Raw genomic sequence first — 15,902 nt, 5'->3', positions numbered from 1 at the left:
GAATTATTCCAAGAATTATTAAAAAAGAATCAATGCAAGAATTCTAAAAAACGGGATGAGATAATACTCAGATTTTGGCCGCTGATAATATGTGTTAATGATGAACTATCCACGTACATGATAGAAAAGGAATGGCAATTACAGCTGCTAAGGGATTAAATTCGCTCATCACCCAAATGCGAGGAAAATTTAGAAATAGGCCAAAATGGAATCATTACACTTAAACAAAATATGGCCGCCTTAGATAAACATAACCAAAAATGAATCGCTAAAATAGAAAGCTTAAATGAGCAACTCAGCAATAATAAGCCCCCTCCATTAGTGATGAAAATAGTGAGAATAATTATGAGATTATGAAAACCCTAAAAGAATTTGTGAGAGGTGAACTAAAAAGGGAAGAATTTATGCATAGCGCCCTGATTGGCTCAGAAATAAACTTCCCAAATTGGCAGTCACCTAATGTTTTAAATTCAGGGAATTTCTACACTCCAGAGGGAGAGGCCAGTTATTATAGTGAGTCATAGGGCGGAGCCAGCAACCCAGATAGCCCATATAATAATAATACACATAAGGGATCTCCCTGTAGTAAAAAAAGGACAGATAGGGAGCGCTCCAGCCCATACAATAAGGTCCCTAGGAGAACCCAAAATGCACATAATAAGGTGTATAACACCCCTAAGAGAAATTTAAATTCTTAAGCAATGCAGTACCTGTATTCTCCAAAAGGGGGACCACTTATATTATTGATCACTTAGAGGCCTATGAAATATCCATATTAAATGTTAATAGTGAGCAATCTAAAATTGAATGGGTAGAAATAGCTTATATAACCAAGTGGGTCAATTTAGTAATCAAAGTCCAAGGGTATAATCACCCTAAAGAGGTGCGCTCAGGAATAGTGATGAAAAAAGTCTGATATGTCCAGAGGGGAGGCAGCTCTTCCGAAATGGATGCAAACAGTACGTGACCTAAACCAGGACACAAGAAGGCGCCACAATAGGGTAATAACGTCGGTGCAATTTAATATACTGAGGTGAGACGAATGATACCCACAAGCGAAACGGCACTATTGCGTGCCTAAAATTGCAGACCGGGACCTCACAGTCGCCCGGTAGACCGAACAGGGCAGATGCAGCTCCCAGCCAAACACGTGATACGTGCAACCAATCCGGATCCAATCCAGGTACACACCTTCCCTTTCACATTCCAATTGTAGGATAGTTATGAGGGGGCGTGCGATGGCAAGGAACAACAATGTGAACTACGGTCGTGCAAAAGATGTGATGAAAAGTTTGTGGAAAGAGGGGAGACCAGCTCCAGCAGGATACAAATAAAATAATTTTATTTAAAATGTTTAAAATCCAGCAATGCGTTTCTCAGCTGCACAGAGCCATTTCATCAGGCTGTAATCTGGATTTTAAACATTTTAAATAAAATTGTTTTATTTGTATCCTGCTGGAGCTGGTCTACCCTCTTCACACAAACCTTTCATCACATATTTTGCATGAAAGTAGTTCACATTGTTGTTCCTTGCCATCGCACGCCTCCTCGTAACTATCCTACAATTGGAGTGTGAAAGGGAAGGTGTGTACCTGGATGGGATCCCGATTGGTTGCACGTATCACATGTTTGGCTGGGAGCTGCATCTGCCCTGTTTGGTCTACCGGGCGACTGTGAGGTCCCGGTCTGCAATTTTAGGCACGTCATAGTGCCGTTTCGCTTGTGAGTATCATTCGTCTCACCTCAGTATATTAAATTGCACCGACATTATTACCCTATTGTGGCGCCTTCTTGTCTCCTGGTTTAGGTCACATACAATTTAGTAATCAGTTAAATCAATTATGTGGACAATTTGCTAATATGAGTCAAGTTCTTATGGCTCAGCAACCTAATAATCCTTTTTTTTGGAGTACCGCCTGTGGCCAACAGGCACAAGCATAAATACTCTGGTATTACCTGAGAAAAAGGGAAATCAAATGAGAAGCCTGACAGTGAGGACAGGTTTCCTCAGCCTGGAAATATTAATAACTATCCTCTTTTGCAGTTCTCCCTAAGCCTTATTTCCATAGGTGGACGTGCAGAGCAATCCTCACCTGGAGAAGAAAGCCCTGACTGCGATGCAATATGCAGGAAACCCGTTATCCCTATTATAGAGGAGGCGGTTGGTAAGAATTGTACCGCGTTAGGTAATGTAATGAATCCATGTTTAAACATGCTAATTTCATGTGTGAAATAGCAGAAACTGCAGGGAAGTATTATGTATTTGCTGAGCTCCAGGATTCAGTTACCAACCCTATTATGGGATTAATTGATACTGGATCTCAAGCGACTATTTTATCTTATAGGTATTACACACAGCTAAATGAACTCACACCCTACAAACCTAAACTTTTGAAATTTGAATTTAAAAGGTTCATTAAAAGGTGTTGGGGGTAACTCTCTCAATATCTAGGGCACTGCATAGTTAAAGCTAAAGCTGGGAAACAGGGTAATAAGATACCCTGTCATTATAGTGGATCTGCCAGATGATCGTTTAATAATAGGTATTGATCTTCTTAAGCGATTAAGTACCATAATTGATTGCATAAATAATATCATTTGGTCACAAGTCAAAATACCTATTAATTATGAATGGTCCAGCATACCTCACACCAGACATAACTGTCATGTGGTGGAAGAGAAGCCAGATGCTGTCAAAATTAATTTAAGGAATAGCTCTGTACCTGAAATAACTGTCCTACAAATAGATAATAGTCAATATTTCCCTAGACGGTGATGTATTAACCATATCTCTCCACCTAGGGGATCCTAAGTCCCCTAAAGGGGGCGATCACTTCCAATTCCTTACAGGGATTGAGAAACTTAAGGGAGATTTATTTATCCCCATGCAAGTGCATGACCTTGGAAAAACCAAGTATGCTAAATTAAATGTAAAACAGGAAGCTAGCTATATAAGCCAAGGCTTATTAGCACAAATAATAGATCCTAAAATGATTAAATATCTTTCTCCCCAAGATTACTGGGTCCATGACCTAGATGATAACTCTGAAAGCTATAAAATTTTAGCTAAATGTTTATTATCTATTTCCATAGGTAATAAATCAGTTAAACACCTGTTTTTAGTTTTGAATAATCCCCCTAATCAAATACAAATAGAGTTGATTAACTCTTGCCTCGGGAGCAGGTTAAAAGAGGACCCTGAAGTATTTTAGGATGAAAATGCAGCCCTGAAATCAAATCAGCAAATGCCATATACTGTGTGAATATGCAGGTGTCTAATGATATTGCAATACCTGCTGGGGCTGATAAATTTCTCTAACCCGTACAGATAAAAAGGGGTCAGAAGTTAAAAACTTCTGAAGCACTAATATGAATCTCCCAGAGAATGTAAAATATGGGTATAACAATGGCCCATGCTCCTATGGTAAATATTGGAACTATTCCCATACATGTTATTGTGCATAAAATGACCCCACAGGAACCACCTTATCCAAGGAAAATACCATAGGATATGCTCTGGAATACAGTTATTATACTTTTGGATTCCAGAACAATGTAATTGGGCTAATACCTGAAAGGTACTTAGCTGAAGAACAATCCCTTGCATCTATGCCAGAAGAATTTTTTTCAATTCAATCTATTTACCCTTTTAGCTCAGAGGAAGGCATCTGTAAAATTGAAGAAGCCTCCCTAGCACTTGATCAACCGATCAAAGAACTAGAATACCCCAATATCCAGAATCATGGGGGTAATGTAAATTATAATCAAGGGGACTTCACATCTAGGCTTGAAGAAGCCTATGAGAAAAGACAGCCTGAAATCTTTCCAGGATTTCAGCAAATAGTTGAAGATTAAATCTCTTTAGCTAATGGCTGTTCCAGTGATGATGAACGCCAACAGCTACAAGAACACCTGATGGAATACCAGGATATTTTTGCTATGGATTCTTATGACTGTGGGACTACAGACCTACACATTGCAAGAATCCAACAGATCCAAATGAACCACCTGTATTTGTTAAACAATACAGACTCCCTTTAGCCTCAAATGATTCACTTGCAAAAATCATAAGGAACTTGGAAGAAAGGGGTATCAACAGACAGGTGCATAGCTCTTATAATAATCCTATTCTAGGTATTCTTAAACCCAATGGACAATGGCGTTTGTTTAGCTGTCCTAAGTCAGCACACAAACAAGTGTACATTTCTGGCTGGCCTGTGCCATACATTGACCAGTGCCTAGCGCAGATGCAGGGATCTAAGATATTCACTGCCATTGATTGTGCGCAGGGATATTGGACCATAAAGGTACATGAGGAAGACCAGTATAAGCTAGCAGTTTCCTTCCAGAAAGTCCAATATGCATTCCAAAGACTCCTGTTTGGAAACATAAATTCAGGATATGAATTTGCAGTATTGATGCACTGGAAAGGGGGACGTTATCCTATGCTGATGAAGTGTTAATCAAAAGCACAGAATTTGAAAAACACATCCCAGAGCTTAAACATGTCCTCAGCCAATTGAAATGGGCAGGTGTCAAATTATCCCTACAAAAAGCTCAGTGGTGCCGTACCTGTGTAAACTTCTTAGGACATAAAATTACTTCTGAAGGGTTAAATCCTCAGAAGAAAAAGGTTGATGCCATAATAAATTCTAAAATTTGATGTGGCTGCCTTCATACGAAAAAAGTTCCCTAACGCCTAGATTGTGAGATCTGCGTTAGCCTTAAAAAGCAGCTTTAGGGGGTCCTAACGCTGCTTTTTATCTAACACTGGTATTTCGAGTCAGGCAGGAAAGGGTCTACCGCTCACTTTTTTCCAGCGACTCGAGGCTACCGCAAATCCCCTTACGTCAATTGCGTATCCTATCTTTTCTATGGGATTTGCCTAATGCTGGTATTACGAGTCTTGGAAGAAGTGAGCGGTAGACCCTCTACCACCAAGACTCCAACCGCAAAAAAAAGTCAGTAGTTAAGAGTTTTATGGGCTAATGCCGGAACATAAAACTCTTAACTTCAGTGCTACAAAGTACACTAACACCCATAAACTACCTATTAACCCCTAAACCGAGGCCCCCCCCACATTGCAAACCCTATAATAAAAATATTTAACCCCTAATCTTCCGACCGGACACCGCTGCCACCTACATTATAGCTATGAACCCCTAATCTGCTGCCGCTAACATCACCGGCACCTATATTATATTTATTAACCCCCTAATCTGCCCCCCCAACGTCGCCGCTACTATAATAAAGTTATTAACCCCTAAACCTAAGTCTAACCCTAACCCTAACACCCCCCTAACTTAAATATAATTTAAATAAAACAAACTAAAATTACTATCATTAAATAAATTATTCCTATTTAAAACTAAATACTTACCTATAAAATAAACCCTAATATAGCTACAATATAACTAATAGTTACATTGTAGCTATTTTATGATTTATATTTATTTTACAGACAACTTTGTATTTATTTTAACTAGGTACAATAGCTATTAAATAGTTAATAACTATTTAATAGCTACCTAGTTAAAATAAATACAAATTTACCTGTAAAATAAATCCTAACCTAAGTTACAAATACACCTAACACTACACTATCAATAAATTAATTAAATAAATTAACTACAATTATCTAAACTAAAATACAATTCAATAAACTAAAATATAATACAAAAAACCCCCACTAAATTACAAAAAATAATAAAATATTACAAGAATTTTAATCTAATTACACCTAATCTAAGCCCCTTAATAAAATAAAAAAGCCCCCCAAAATAATAAAATTCCCTACCCTAAACTAAATTACAAAGTAATCAGCTCTTTTACCAGCCCTTAAAAGGGCTTTTTGCTGGGCATTGCCCCAAAGTAATCAGCTCTTTTACCTGTAAAAAAAAATACAACCCCCCCCAACATTACAACCCACCACCCACACACCCCTACTCTAAAACCACCCGATCCCCCATTAAATAAACCTAACACTACCCCCCTGAAGATCACCCTACCTTGAGCCGTCTTCAGCCAGCCGGCCACCGATGGGCCAGAAGTGGACATCCGGAGCGGCAGAAGTCTTCATCCGATCGGGGCAGAAGAGGTCCTCCAAGCGGCAGATGTCTTCATCCAAGCGGCATCTTCTATCTTCAATCAACCAGAGTGGAGCAGAGCCATCTTGAATCCAGCCGACGCGGAGCCATCCTCTTCTTCCGATGTCCTAAGGCCGAATGAAGGTTCCTTTATGTGACGTCATCCAAGATGGCGTCCCTCGAATTCCTATTGGCTGATAGGATTCTATCAGCCAATCGGAATTAAGGTAGGAAAAATCAGATTGGTTGATATAATCAGCCAATCTGATTGAAGTTCAATCAGATTGGCTGATTGGATGAGCCAATAGAATGCGAGGTCAATTCTATTGGCTCATCCAATCAGCCAATCAGATTGAAGTTCAATCTGATTGGCTGATTACATCAACCAATCAGATTTTTCCTACCTTAATTCTGATTGGCTGATAGAATCCTATCAGCCAATCGGAATTCGAGGGGCGCCATCTTGGATGACGTCATTTAAAGGAACCTTCATTAAGACATCGGAAGAAGAGGATGGCTTCGCGTCGGCTGGATTCAAGATGGCTCCGCTCCGCTCCGGTTGATTGAAGATAGAAGATGCCGCTTGGATGAAGACATCTGCCGCTTGGAGGACCTCTTCTGCCCCGATCGGATGAAGACTTCTGCCGCTCTGGATGTCCACTTCTGGAACATCGGTGGCCGGCTGGCTTAAGACGGCTCAAGGTAGGGTGATCTTCAGGGGGGTAGTGTTAGGTTTATTTAAGGGGGGATCGGGTGGTTTTAGAGTAGGGGTGTGTGGGTGGTGGGTTGTAATGTTGGGGGGGATTGTATTTTTTTTTTACAGGTAAAAGAGCTGATTACTTTGGGGCAATGCCCCACAAAAAGCTTTTTTAAGGGCTGGTAAAAGAGCTGATTACTTTGTAATTTAGTTTAGGGTAGGGAATTTTATTATTTTGGGGTACTTTTTTATTTTATTAGGGGCCTTAGATTAGGTGTAATTAGATTAAAATTCTTGTAATTTTTTTTATTTTTTGTAATTTAGTGTTTGTTTTTTTTGTATTATATTTTAGTTTATTGAATTGTATTTTAGTTTAGATAATTGTAGTTAATTTATTTAATTAATTTATTGATAGTGTAGTGTTAGGTGTATTTGTAACTTAGGTTAGGATTTATTTTACAGGTAAATTTGTATTTATTTTAACTAGGTAGCTATTAAATAGTTATTAACTATTTAATAGCTATTGTACCTAGTTAAAATAAATACAAAGTTGCCTGTAAAATAAATATAAATCCTAAAATAGCTACAATGTAATTATTAGTTATATTGTAGCTATATTAGGGTTTATTTTACAGGTAAGTATTTAGTTTTAAATAGGAATAATTTATTTAATGATAGTAATTTTATTTCATTTTATTTAAATTATATTTAAGTTAGGGGGGTGTTAGGGTTAGGGTTAGACTTAGGTTTAGGGGTTAATAACTTTATTATAGTAGCGGTGACGTTGGGGGCGGCAGATTAGGGGTTAATAATTGTAGGTAGGTGGCAGAAATCTTAGGGAGGGCAGATTAGGGGTTAATAAAATTTATTATAGTGTTTGCGAGGCGGGAGTGCGGCGGTTTAGGGGTTAATACTTTTATTATAGTGGGGGGCGATGTCCAGTCGGCAGATTAGGGGTTAATAAGTGTAGGTAGGTGGCGGCGACATTGGGGGGGACAGATTAGGGGTTAATAAATATAATATAGGTGTCGGCGATGTTAGGGGCAGCAGATTAGGGGTTCATAGCTATAATGCAGGTTGCTGCGGTGTCCAGAGCGGCAGATTAGGGGTTAATAATATAATGTAGTTGTCAGCGATAGCGGGGGCGGCAGATTAGGGGTTAATAAGTGTAGTATTAGGGGTGTTTAGACTCGGGGTTCAAGTTAGGGTGTTAGGTGCAGACATAAAATTCATTTCCCAATAGGAAACAATGGGGCTGCGTTAGGAGCTGAACGCTGCTTTTTTGCAGGTGTTAGTTTTTTTTTTAGCCAGCTCAGCCCCATTGATTCCTATGGGGAAATCGTGCACAAGCACATTTTTCCAGCTTTCCGCTACCGTAGGCAACGTTGGTATTGAGGGTTGAAGTGGAGCTAAATTTATCATCAAATAAACATCAAATAAACAATAAAAACAGCTACTGCACTTCAATATGTTGAAAACTTAAGGAAGCAGCTGTAATATGTTTTTGCATTTGCTCAAAGGAACATAGAGAAGACCGAAACTGCCGCTAAAACTTATTATGATGTCAAAACTTCTAAAAAGGAATATGAAATAAATGATAAAGTTTATCTTTATAATTTTGGAAGGGACAAGGCCAAGGAGAGAAAAATCCTTCCGTCATGGAAGAGTAATTTTGTCATTACAGACAAAATATCTCCAGTTGCCTATAAAATTAGGATCCCTATTTCGAGACTCTGTTATATTTCTAGAAGACTCCATGAGAGGAGAGTGGTCTCATGTCTTTCCTTACCGAGACCCGCCTGACTGAATTCACTGAGACTGTGTGAATGTAATGATCGAATGGGTGTTGTAACTCTGAATATTGACTGGTCCCTTTCCTTACCTTCTCCCCTTTTTTATTTATTTATTTTTTTTTTCTTCTTTCCTCCCTTCGCCCCTGGGTCTCATCGAAGCGAATACTAGACCTCTCCCGGGACTCATTGAATCGAATACTGGCTTGCTTGTTAGGGGAGGTTAGTTGACTGGGTTATGACAGTTAGTAGTAGTTTAAAAAATAATAATATATAAAATGGATGTATGAGAGAATTGGAGGGGACAGATACATCTGTTTGATAATGTTTTCTCTATGACATAATTGTTGTACTGATAGCCATATTTCTGTATCTCTCCTTGACAGATGGAGATATTGATTGTTAACATGTAGATGATGTTATTTACACAGCTGCGTCTGTCATTTCCATAATGTATCATGGACTTATTGTGCTGTTTCCTCTTCTCTCTAAATAAAAATAATTTTTTAAAAAAAATTAAAACTTTTATGGATAAATGGGTCCATATTAACCTGAAGGCATGCCACCCTAGTTCCCAACTAAAAGTTATAGAGGGAGAATGAAAGTTAATTTCCCCAAATTCACTAATGAAGTGCTGTAGTTAAAGCATAGATAAGAGATCTAGCTAAAGAACATAAATATGAGGATTCAAAATTAACGGACTCTCTTTGTAGTAAGACTGTCTATGATGCATACTGTTAGTACACTCACCAATTACCTCTGGATTCCAGTCCATTCCAATACAAGTGTCCCACATATCTTAAAATGGAGAGGGGGATTTATGTCAGGGTATTGATGAGTGATATTTAATTGATATATATATCAACATATAATATCTGTAATATTTCAGCATTATGTGAAGTACTTTGACCATTTGCAAATGACTGAGGTGGGTGACAAAGAAACCCCATGCTCTATACCCAAATACACAACTCAGAGTTTAAAGCAGACATTTGTCAGACTCTAAGATATATCACTTCAAAGAAGCTTATCACATAATATGCCCAGGTCTGTACGTCCATATAAGGGCTTCCTGCCTGAAGAGTTAATTTATCATAGATCCCTGTAGTGACCACAGACATTCAGGCCTCTAGTTATGAAAGTCTGGCGGACCTGATCCGCCAGTGCAGATCAGGTCCGCCAGACTTCTCTGAATACGGCGAGCAATATGCTCACCGTATTCATCATTGCACCAGCAGCTCACAAGAGCTGCTGGTGCAACGCCGCCCCCTGCAGACTCACGGCCAATAGGCCGTCAGCAGGGGGTGTCAATAAACCCGATCGTACTCGATCGGGTTGTATTGTTGCGATGTCTGTCCACCTGCTCAGAGCAAGCAGACAGGTTATGGAGCAGTGGTCTTTGTGACCGCTGCTTCATAACTGCTGTTTCTGGCGAGTCATCAGACTCGCCAGAAACACGGGGCATCAAGCTCCATATGGAGCTTGATACATATGCCCCTCAGTCTGGATTTGTATTTGAAGTAGCTAGCAAAATCTTCAGGATGTAGTAATTAGCACAGGCATATTGATTCATCACTGGGCCTCTTTGTACCTTCTCAATACACAGATACCCAGACTTGATGGTATGGCAGAAGTTGAAAGCATCAAAATTTAGATTTTAAAGTACAACTGATTTTCAAATATTTCATTTATACTCATTGTATAAGTAATGTGTCTGATGTCTAAAATACTGTCTTGGATATGAAATGAAATGAATGTGTATCTGTATTGATATTTAAAATGTTTAAACAACATTATCTTTTTAATTTCTGACATCTGATATACCAATAATTACAGAGGGTTTGAAATGAATGCCTACTAAATAAGCGATCCTATGAATATAATCCTAGATATTAATCCATACTCAAAAATTATTAAGACATATGGAATGATGAAATAAGATATATATATTAAATAGTAAATAATAATGATGCTCAAATATAGATATGGCTATATGAATAATTACATCAGACTGCTACTTACAGACTATATATATATGATATAAAATAGTAGGAAATATGTATATCAAAATATACCCATGTTTGGTTTTGAAAATACACGCTCAGTATTAGATGGGCCATATACTAAACAAATAGTTTATTAAAATTGGGAAATTATGGATGTTTTGAATGAACATTTCTATAAAAATATATATTTTTTTAAGCAGTTAATATCGTTGACAAATTAAACTACATTCCAAATTCCTGTTGTCCCCCCAGTGTTCGCATGAGGGAATGCAACCAAAAGGTATTTGGTTGTTAGGAGAGCTGCATTTTCCAATAACCAATGAGAGCTAAAGGCGTACCCAGATTCTATGGAATGATTCTAAATTGAAGGAGGAGCTATGTCAAAGGATATAGCCCACACTATGCAAGAAAGAGGGACAGGCTCACTTGTAAAACAGAGATACACACTGTTTGGGCATACTTTCTCTGAATCCTGGCTGGAAAAATCTCTTTGGGCAAGAGAGATACCCTGTGACCTGTTCCCTTGCAAAATAGTGATACCTTCACGTATGACCATAAGAAATATCTGGAATATTGAACTCTCAAATTGGTTTACTGCTAATGTATTAAGCGGTTTGATGTTGTTATATTTTTAATGTTTCAAAGCAAAGATATTCTTTATTGCTGTAGTTTAATTGAAGCTGGTATTTAAAGAGGTAATTTATAATTGCAACGCTAGTATTAAATAGACCAGTGTATTTCATATATTAAATATACTAGCGCTAAGTCAATTATTATTGAGAAAAGGGTCAGGCATTAATATTTATAAATTAGTTTGAGTTACTGTGATATATTTTAGAAATTGCACTAGTTGTGTTGGTTGGAACTATCTATTTAATGTTATATTAATTAGTATATGTTGAGATGATAAATTTGTGTAAAAACCTCTGGTTGATTTTTTTTAAGTATTATAGTTAATATAGTGAATCGTATTCCCTGGAAATTTCAATAGATTTGTGGGAGTTTAGTTAAGATTTTACAGTGAGATTTGGATATAATGTTGTTAAATAAGTTATATATATTGAATTGGTTAACATTTCTGGCTAACTAAATTGTTCTAGTAAAATTCATGTGGGATATTTGTTAAGTGATTCATTTTGAGTTAATGTTAATTTATAGAAATATTTCATCCATTCATGGGATAATAAACAATATCTTTTGAATAGTAATTTATCTAAATATCTCTATAGTCTGCTTTATATTTTAATATTGTATTTATCAATTGATAGTTATAACTGGGCATAGTTGATATTCAGTTACTACATAAATATAATAAATGTGTACATAAAGATTAACTGGTCAGAATTTAGGAATATTTTACATTGAGATTAAATATTACTTTTTAATAATATTATTGTTGTCAAATTTATAGATAACTCAATAGTGTTATTTTGGGCTACACTACAGAGATTTAAAATCTTATTGGATGGAGTGTATTGACAAGATGCTGCTATATTAATGGGAGATATTGCTGACAATAATTTTATACTGCTATTAATTGTTAATATTCATAATTACATAACGTAACACGTTGGTGGCAATTGCTGCTGATAAATACACCAACAAAATTAAAGGGACATACAAGTGAAAAAAGTGCTCTAAATGTGTTAGAACATTTTATTATTACACTGTAGGGGTTAATTTCAGCTATAGAAAAGCAATGCAGTACTGGACGTCAGTTGAACACATTGGGTGAGCCAATGACAAGAGTCATATTTGTGCGTAGCAACCAATCACTGGCTAGCTCCCAGCAGTACACTGCTGCTCCTGAGCCTAGTCTTAAACTTGTGAGCTATATCTGAACCAGTTTAATTTTGGAATTCATGTCCCTTTAATGTCCAAATATTAATTATTCATATTAATTGGTTGCCAGATTAATATAACTGCTTCATCACTGCTTACCTTTTAGATGGCTGCTATTGTTGTGTATGAAATGGTCTCTATGTCCACCTTAAAATAATAATAATAACAACAACAATTATAATTTACTTTGATTTGTATTCCAAGCTTAAACCTCAAGCAGACATTTCAATCCCTATTAACATTAAATGATTTTCATTTTCTTTTGCTAACATTTTTTAAAGTGGTGAGAATTCACTTTTTTAAAATTATATATATATATATATATATATATATATATATATATATATATATATTATATAATCAGATTGGATTTTATACAGTATTGTGTTTGGGAAAGTATTGTTTCAAGAAATCTGTGTTTGTTTTTTATACATATTGCAGCAAAAAATAGATATATGTGTGTCTGTGTATGTCAGTGTCAGTATATGTGTGTGTATGTGTGTGTGTGCGTGTGTATGTGTATAACTCCATGTGTGTATGTGTCTGTGTGTGTATATGTGTGTGCATGTGACTAACTCTGTGTGTGTATGTATGTGTATAACTCCGTGTGTGTATGTGTCTGTGTGTGTATATGTGTGCGCATGTGACTAATTCCGTGTGTTTATGTGACTAACTCTGTGTGTGTGTATGTGTCTATGTGTGTGTATATGCGTGTGTATTTGTATAACTCTGTGTGTGTATGTGTCTGTGTGTGCATGTTTATGTCTATAACTCTGTGTGTTTATGTGTCTGTGTGTGTGTGTGCATGCGTGTGTATTTGACTAACTCTGTTTGTGTATGTGTCTGTGTGTGTGAACATTTATTTTGGAAACCCCATAAAAAAATTCACTCCTTGACCAAAAAATGTAACAGCCTAAAACCTTGGGGGTGGGGGGCAGCAGAATTTTGAGTGCCTAGGAAAGCACAAAACCTAAATATGCCACTGACAAAGAGTAAGACCCAAGACGTAGATCCTATCTCATTAAAGTATGGGCAACCTGGTTTAAGCTACATGAGGGAATCATTTGCTTTTTTTCTATTTTAGGTGCACTTTATTATACCATTGTGCAAAATGTTAAAGCATAATCCTATTAAGCAACATTTATAACCTTTTGTTTTGTAATACGCTCATTATTTTGTTTAGAATCACAAAAGTGCCTAGCAAGAAAAAAGAAGAAACAAGTTAATTGCTGACAACTAAATGAAACTCTCTCTAATGAAGAGACACGACCATGTTTTGCAATGAGGACAATGGAGCAGGCTGAAAATAGGATTTGGTGTTTTGAGTCTGCATGAAGAATGCGACATTTGAAAGAACAGTCTCTTACTGAACTTTATAAATGCCAAAGCAGCTTATGGCAAAGTTGTAGGACGGAACACTTGACCATAGAGCTTTTGTAAATGAAAGAGAACAGCCTGATTACCTATAAAATATTATGTTTGTGATTTTCATTGTTTCCTTCATTTTAGTATTATTTAAACAATGTATTCTAATCTGTAAATTTCAGATCTTTGTAAAGTGCCTTTTTATCTAACATGCTAAATCTGTAAGTCAATATATTGCCAGACAGTAACACTGCAGACCTATAGGAACTGTAGAATATTAAAAAAATGGGAAAAAAATAGACAACTTATACAAAAATGTATTTTTTTTTTCAAACTGTATATAAAGGATATGTACTTCAGTTTAAAATATTTAGTGTGTCTAACTTTCTTCTTAATAAAAATTACAATAACAACCATATTTTACTCTCTATTTTTTATATAAATATTATCCACACATACACAAAATTATCAATTTATTTATATGAGGATGAATCGTTTTCAAGGTGACTGTGAACCAGATTTATGATTTGTAAGAACGCTTTTAACCTTTTAGCAATTACTGAAACCTGGCTATCTTCTTCTGACACTGTTTCTGTTGCTGCTCTCACACATGGTGGTCTCCACTTTAGCCATACCCGTAGGCTAGGTGAGAGACTTCATGGTGTTGATGGAAACTTAATCTCCCCCTCCTACACCTATTCAGGACCTGCCTACGATTCCATCTTTCTCCTTTTCCTCCTTTGAAGTTTACTGCATTCGCCTGCTCTCCCCCCTCTCTCTCAGAGCGGCAGTCTTCTATCGCCCCTTTGGACCAATCTTACAATTCCTTGAAAACTTTGTCGCCTGGCTTCCTCACTTTCTCTCTACAAATTTATCTGCTTTAATTTTAGGGGACTTCAATACCCTCATTGATAACCCATCTGCCCCTGCTGCCTAAACTTCTCTCACTAACAAACTCCTTTGGTTTCTCACAATTTTCCCTCTTTCCCACTTGCCGCAATGAACACTCTATTGATCTGGTATTCTACCTCTGCTCTATCTCTGATGTCACCTGTCGCCGTTTCCTATTTTAGACCACCATCTGTTCACCTATAGGCATCTACTTATCAAGCCGTCAACTTACTTGCATTCGACGGCACCAATACGCTTGCCTAAGATCGCCTAACTTTGCTGCCGCGGACCTGAATACGTTCTCCAAAGTTACCAAAAAAACTGTCAAAAAGCCTTGCACCAAGTACGGCGCGATGAGCAGCAGACTGTTGTTAACTGACAGTCATCTATCTCGCTGCTCTTCGGCTTTTCCCCAGCTTTATTGGTATACTGTCACCAAACACCCACACTATACTACACTGTTTTACCCCTATCCCGCTGCTCACGGACCCCGTCGCAACTAAATAAAGTTATTAACCCCTAAACCGCCGCACCTGTAGCCCACCGCCACTCTAATAAACCTATTAACCCCTATCCTGCCGCTCCCCGAGCCCACCGCCACTATAATAAACTTATTAACCCCTATCCTTCCGCTCCCGGAGCCCACCACCACCTACATTATGTTATTAACCCCTAATCTGCCACCCCCTACACCGCCGCCACCGACATTATACTTATTAACCCCTAATCTGCCGACCCCAATGTCGCCGCCACTGTATTAACCCCTATACCTAATTCTAACCCTAACACCCCTAACTTAATATAATTAAAATAAATCTAAATAAAACCTACTATTAATAAATTATTCCTATTTAAAACTAAATTCTTACCTATAAAATAAACCCTAAGATAGCTACAATATAACTAATAGCTACATTGAAGCTAGCTTAGGGTTTATTTTTATTTTACAGGCAAGTTTGTATTTATTTTAACTAGGTAGTTAACTAGGACAGTTAGCTCTTTTGTGGCCCAAAGCCCTAACCTAAAAATAAAACCCACCCAATACACCCTTAAAATACCCTAACACTAACCCCCTGAAGATCGACTTACTGTTTTGAAGACCAGACATCCATCCTCAAGGAAGCAGCAGAAGTCTTCATCCAACCGGGCCGAAGTCCTCAACGAAGCCGGGACAAGTCTTCATCCAAGCCGGGCGAAGTGGTCCTCCAGACGAGCAGAAGTCTTC

The 15,902-nt window shown here is 37.4% G+C and overlaps 1 protein-coding gene across 1 annotated transcript in view; it reads left to right on the top strand.

Moving 5' to 3' along the window:
* CLDN19 (claudin 19) overlaps window positions 1-14,204 on the top strand; it is a 109,008-nt gene extending 94,804 nt beyond the window's left edge. Inside the window, exon 5 of the mRNA XM_053690567.1 lies at window positions 13,605-14,204. Within this exon, the coding sequence (XP_053546542.1) occupies window positions 13,605-13,647 (43 nt within the window). The 3' untranslated portion in view covers window positions 13,648-14,204. The remainder of the gene's footprint in view (window positions 1-13,604) is intronic.
* The last annotated feature ends 1,698 nt before the right edge of the window (window positions 14,205-15,902 follow it).

Source organism: Bombina bombina, chromosome 8, assembly GCF_027579735.1.
Source record: "Bombina bombina isolate aBomBom1 chromosome 8, aBomBom1.pri, whole genome shotgun sequence".
Lineage (NCBI taxonomy): Eukaryota > Metazoa > Chordata > Amphibia > Anura > Bombinatoridae > Bombina > Bombina bombina.
The sequence above is the reverse complement of the archived record's forward strand: the minus strand, read 5'-3'. Positions and strand labels throughout refer to the sequence as shown.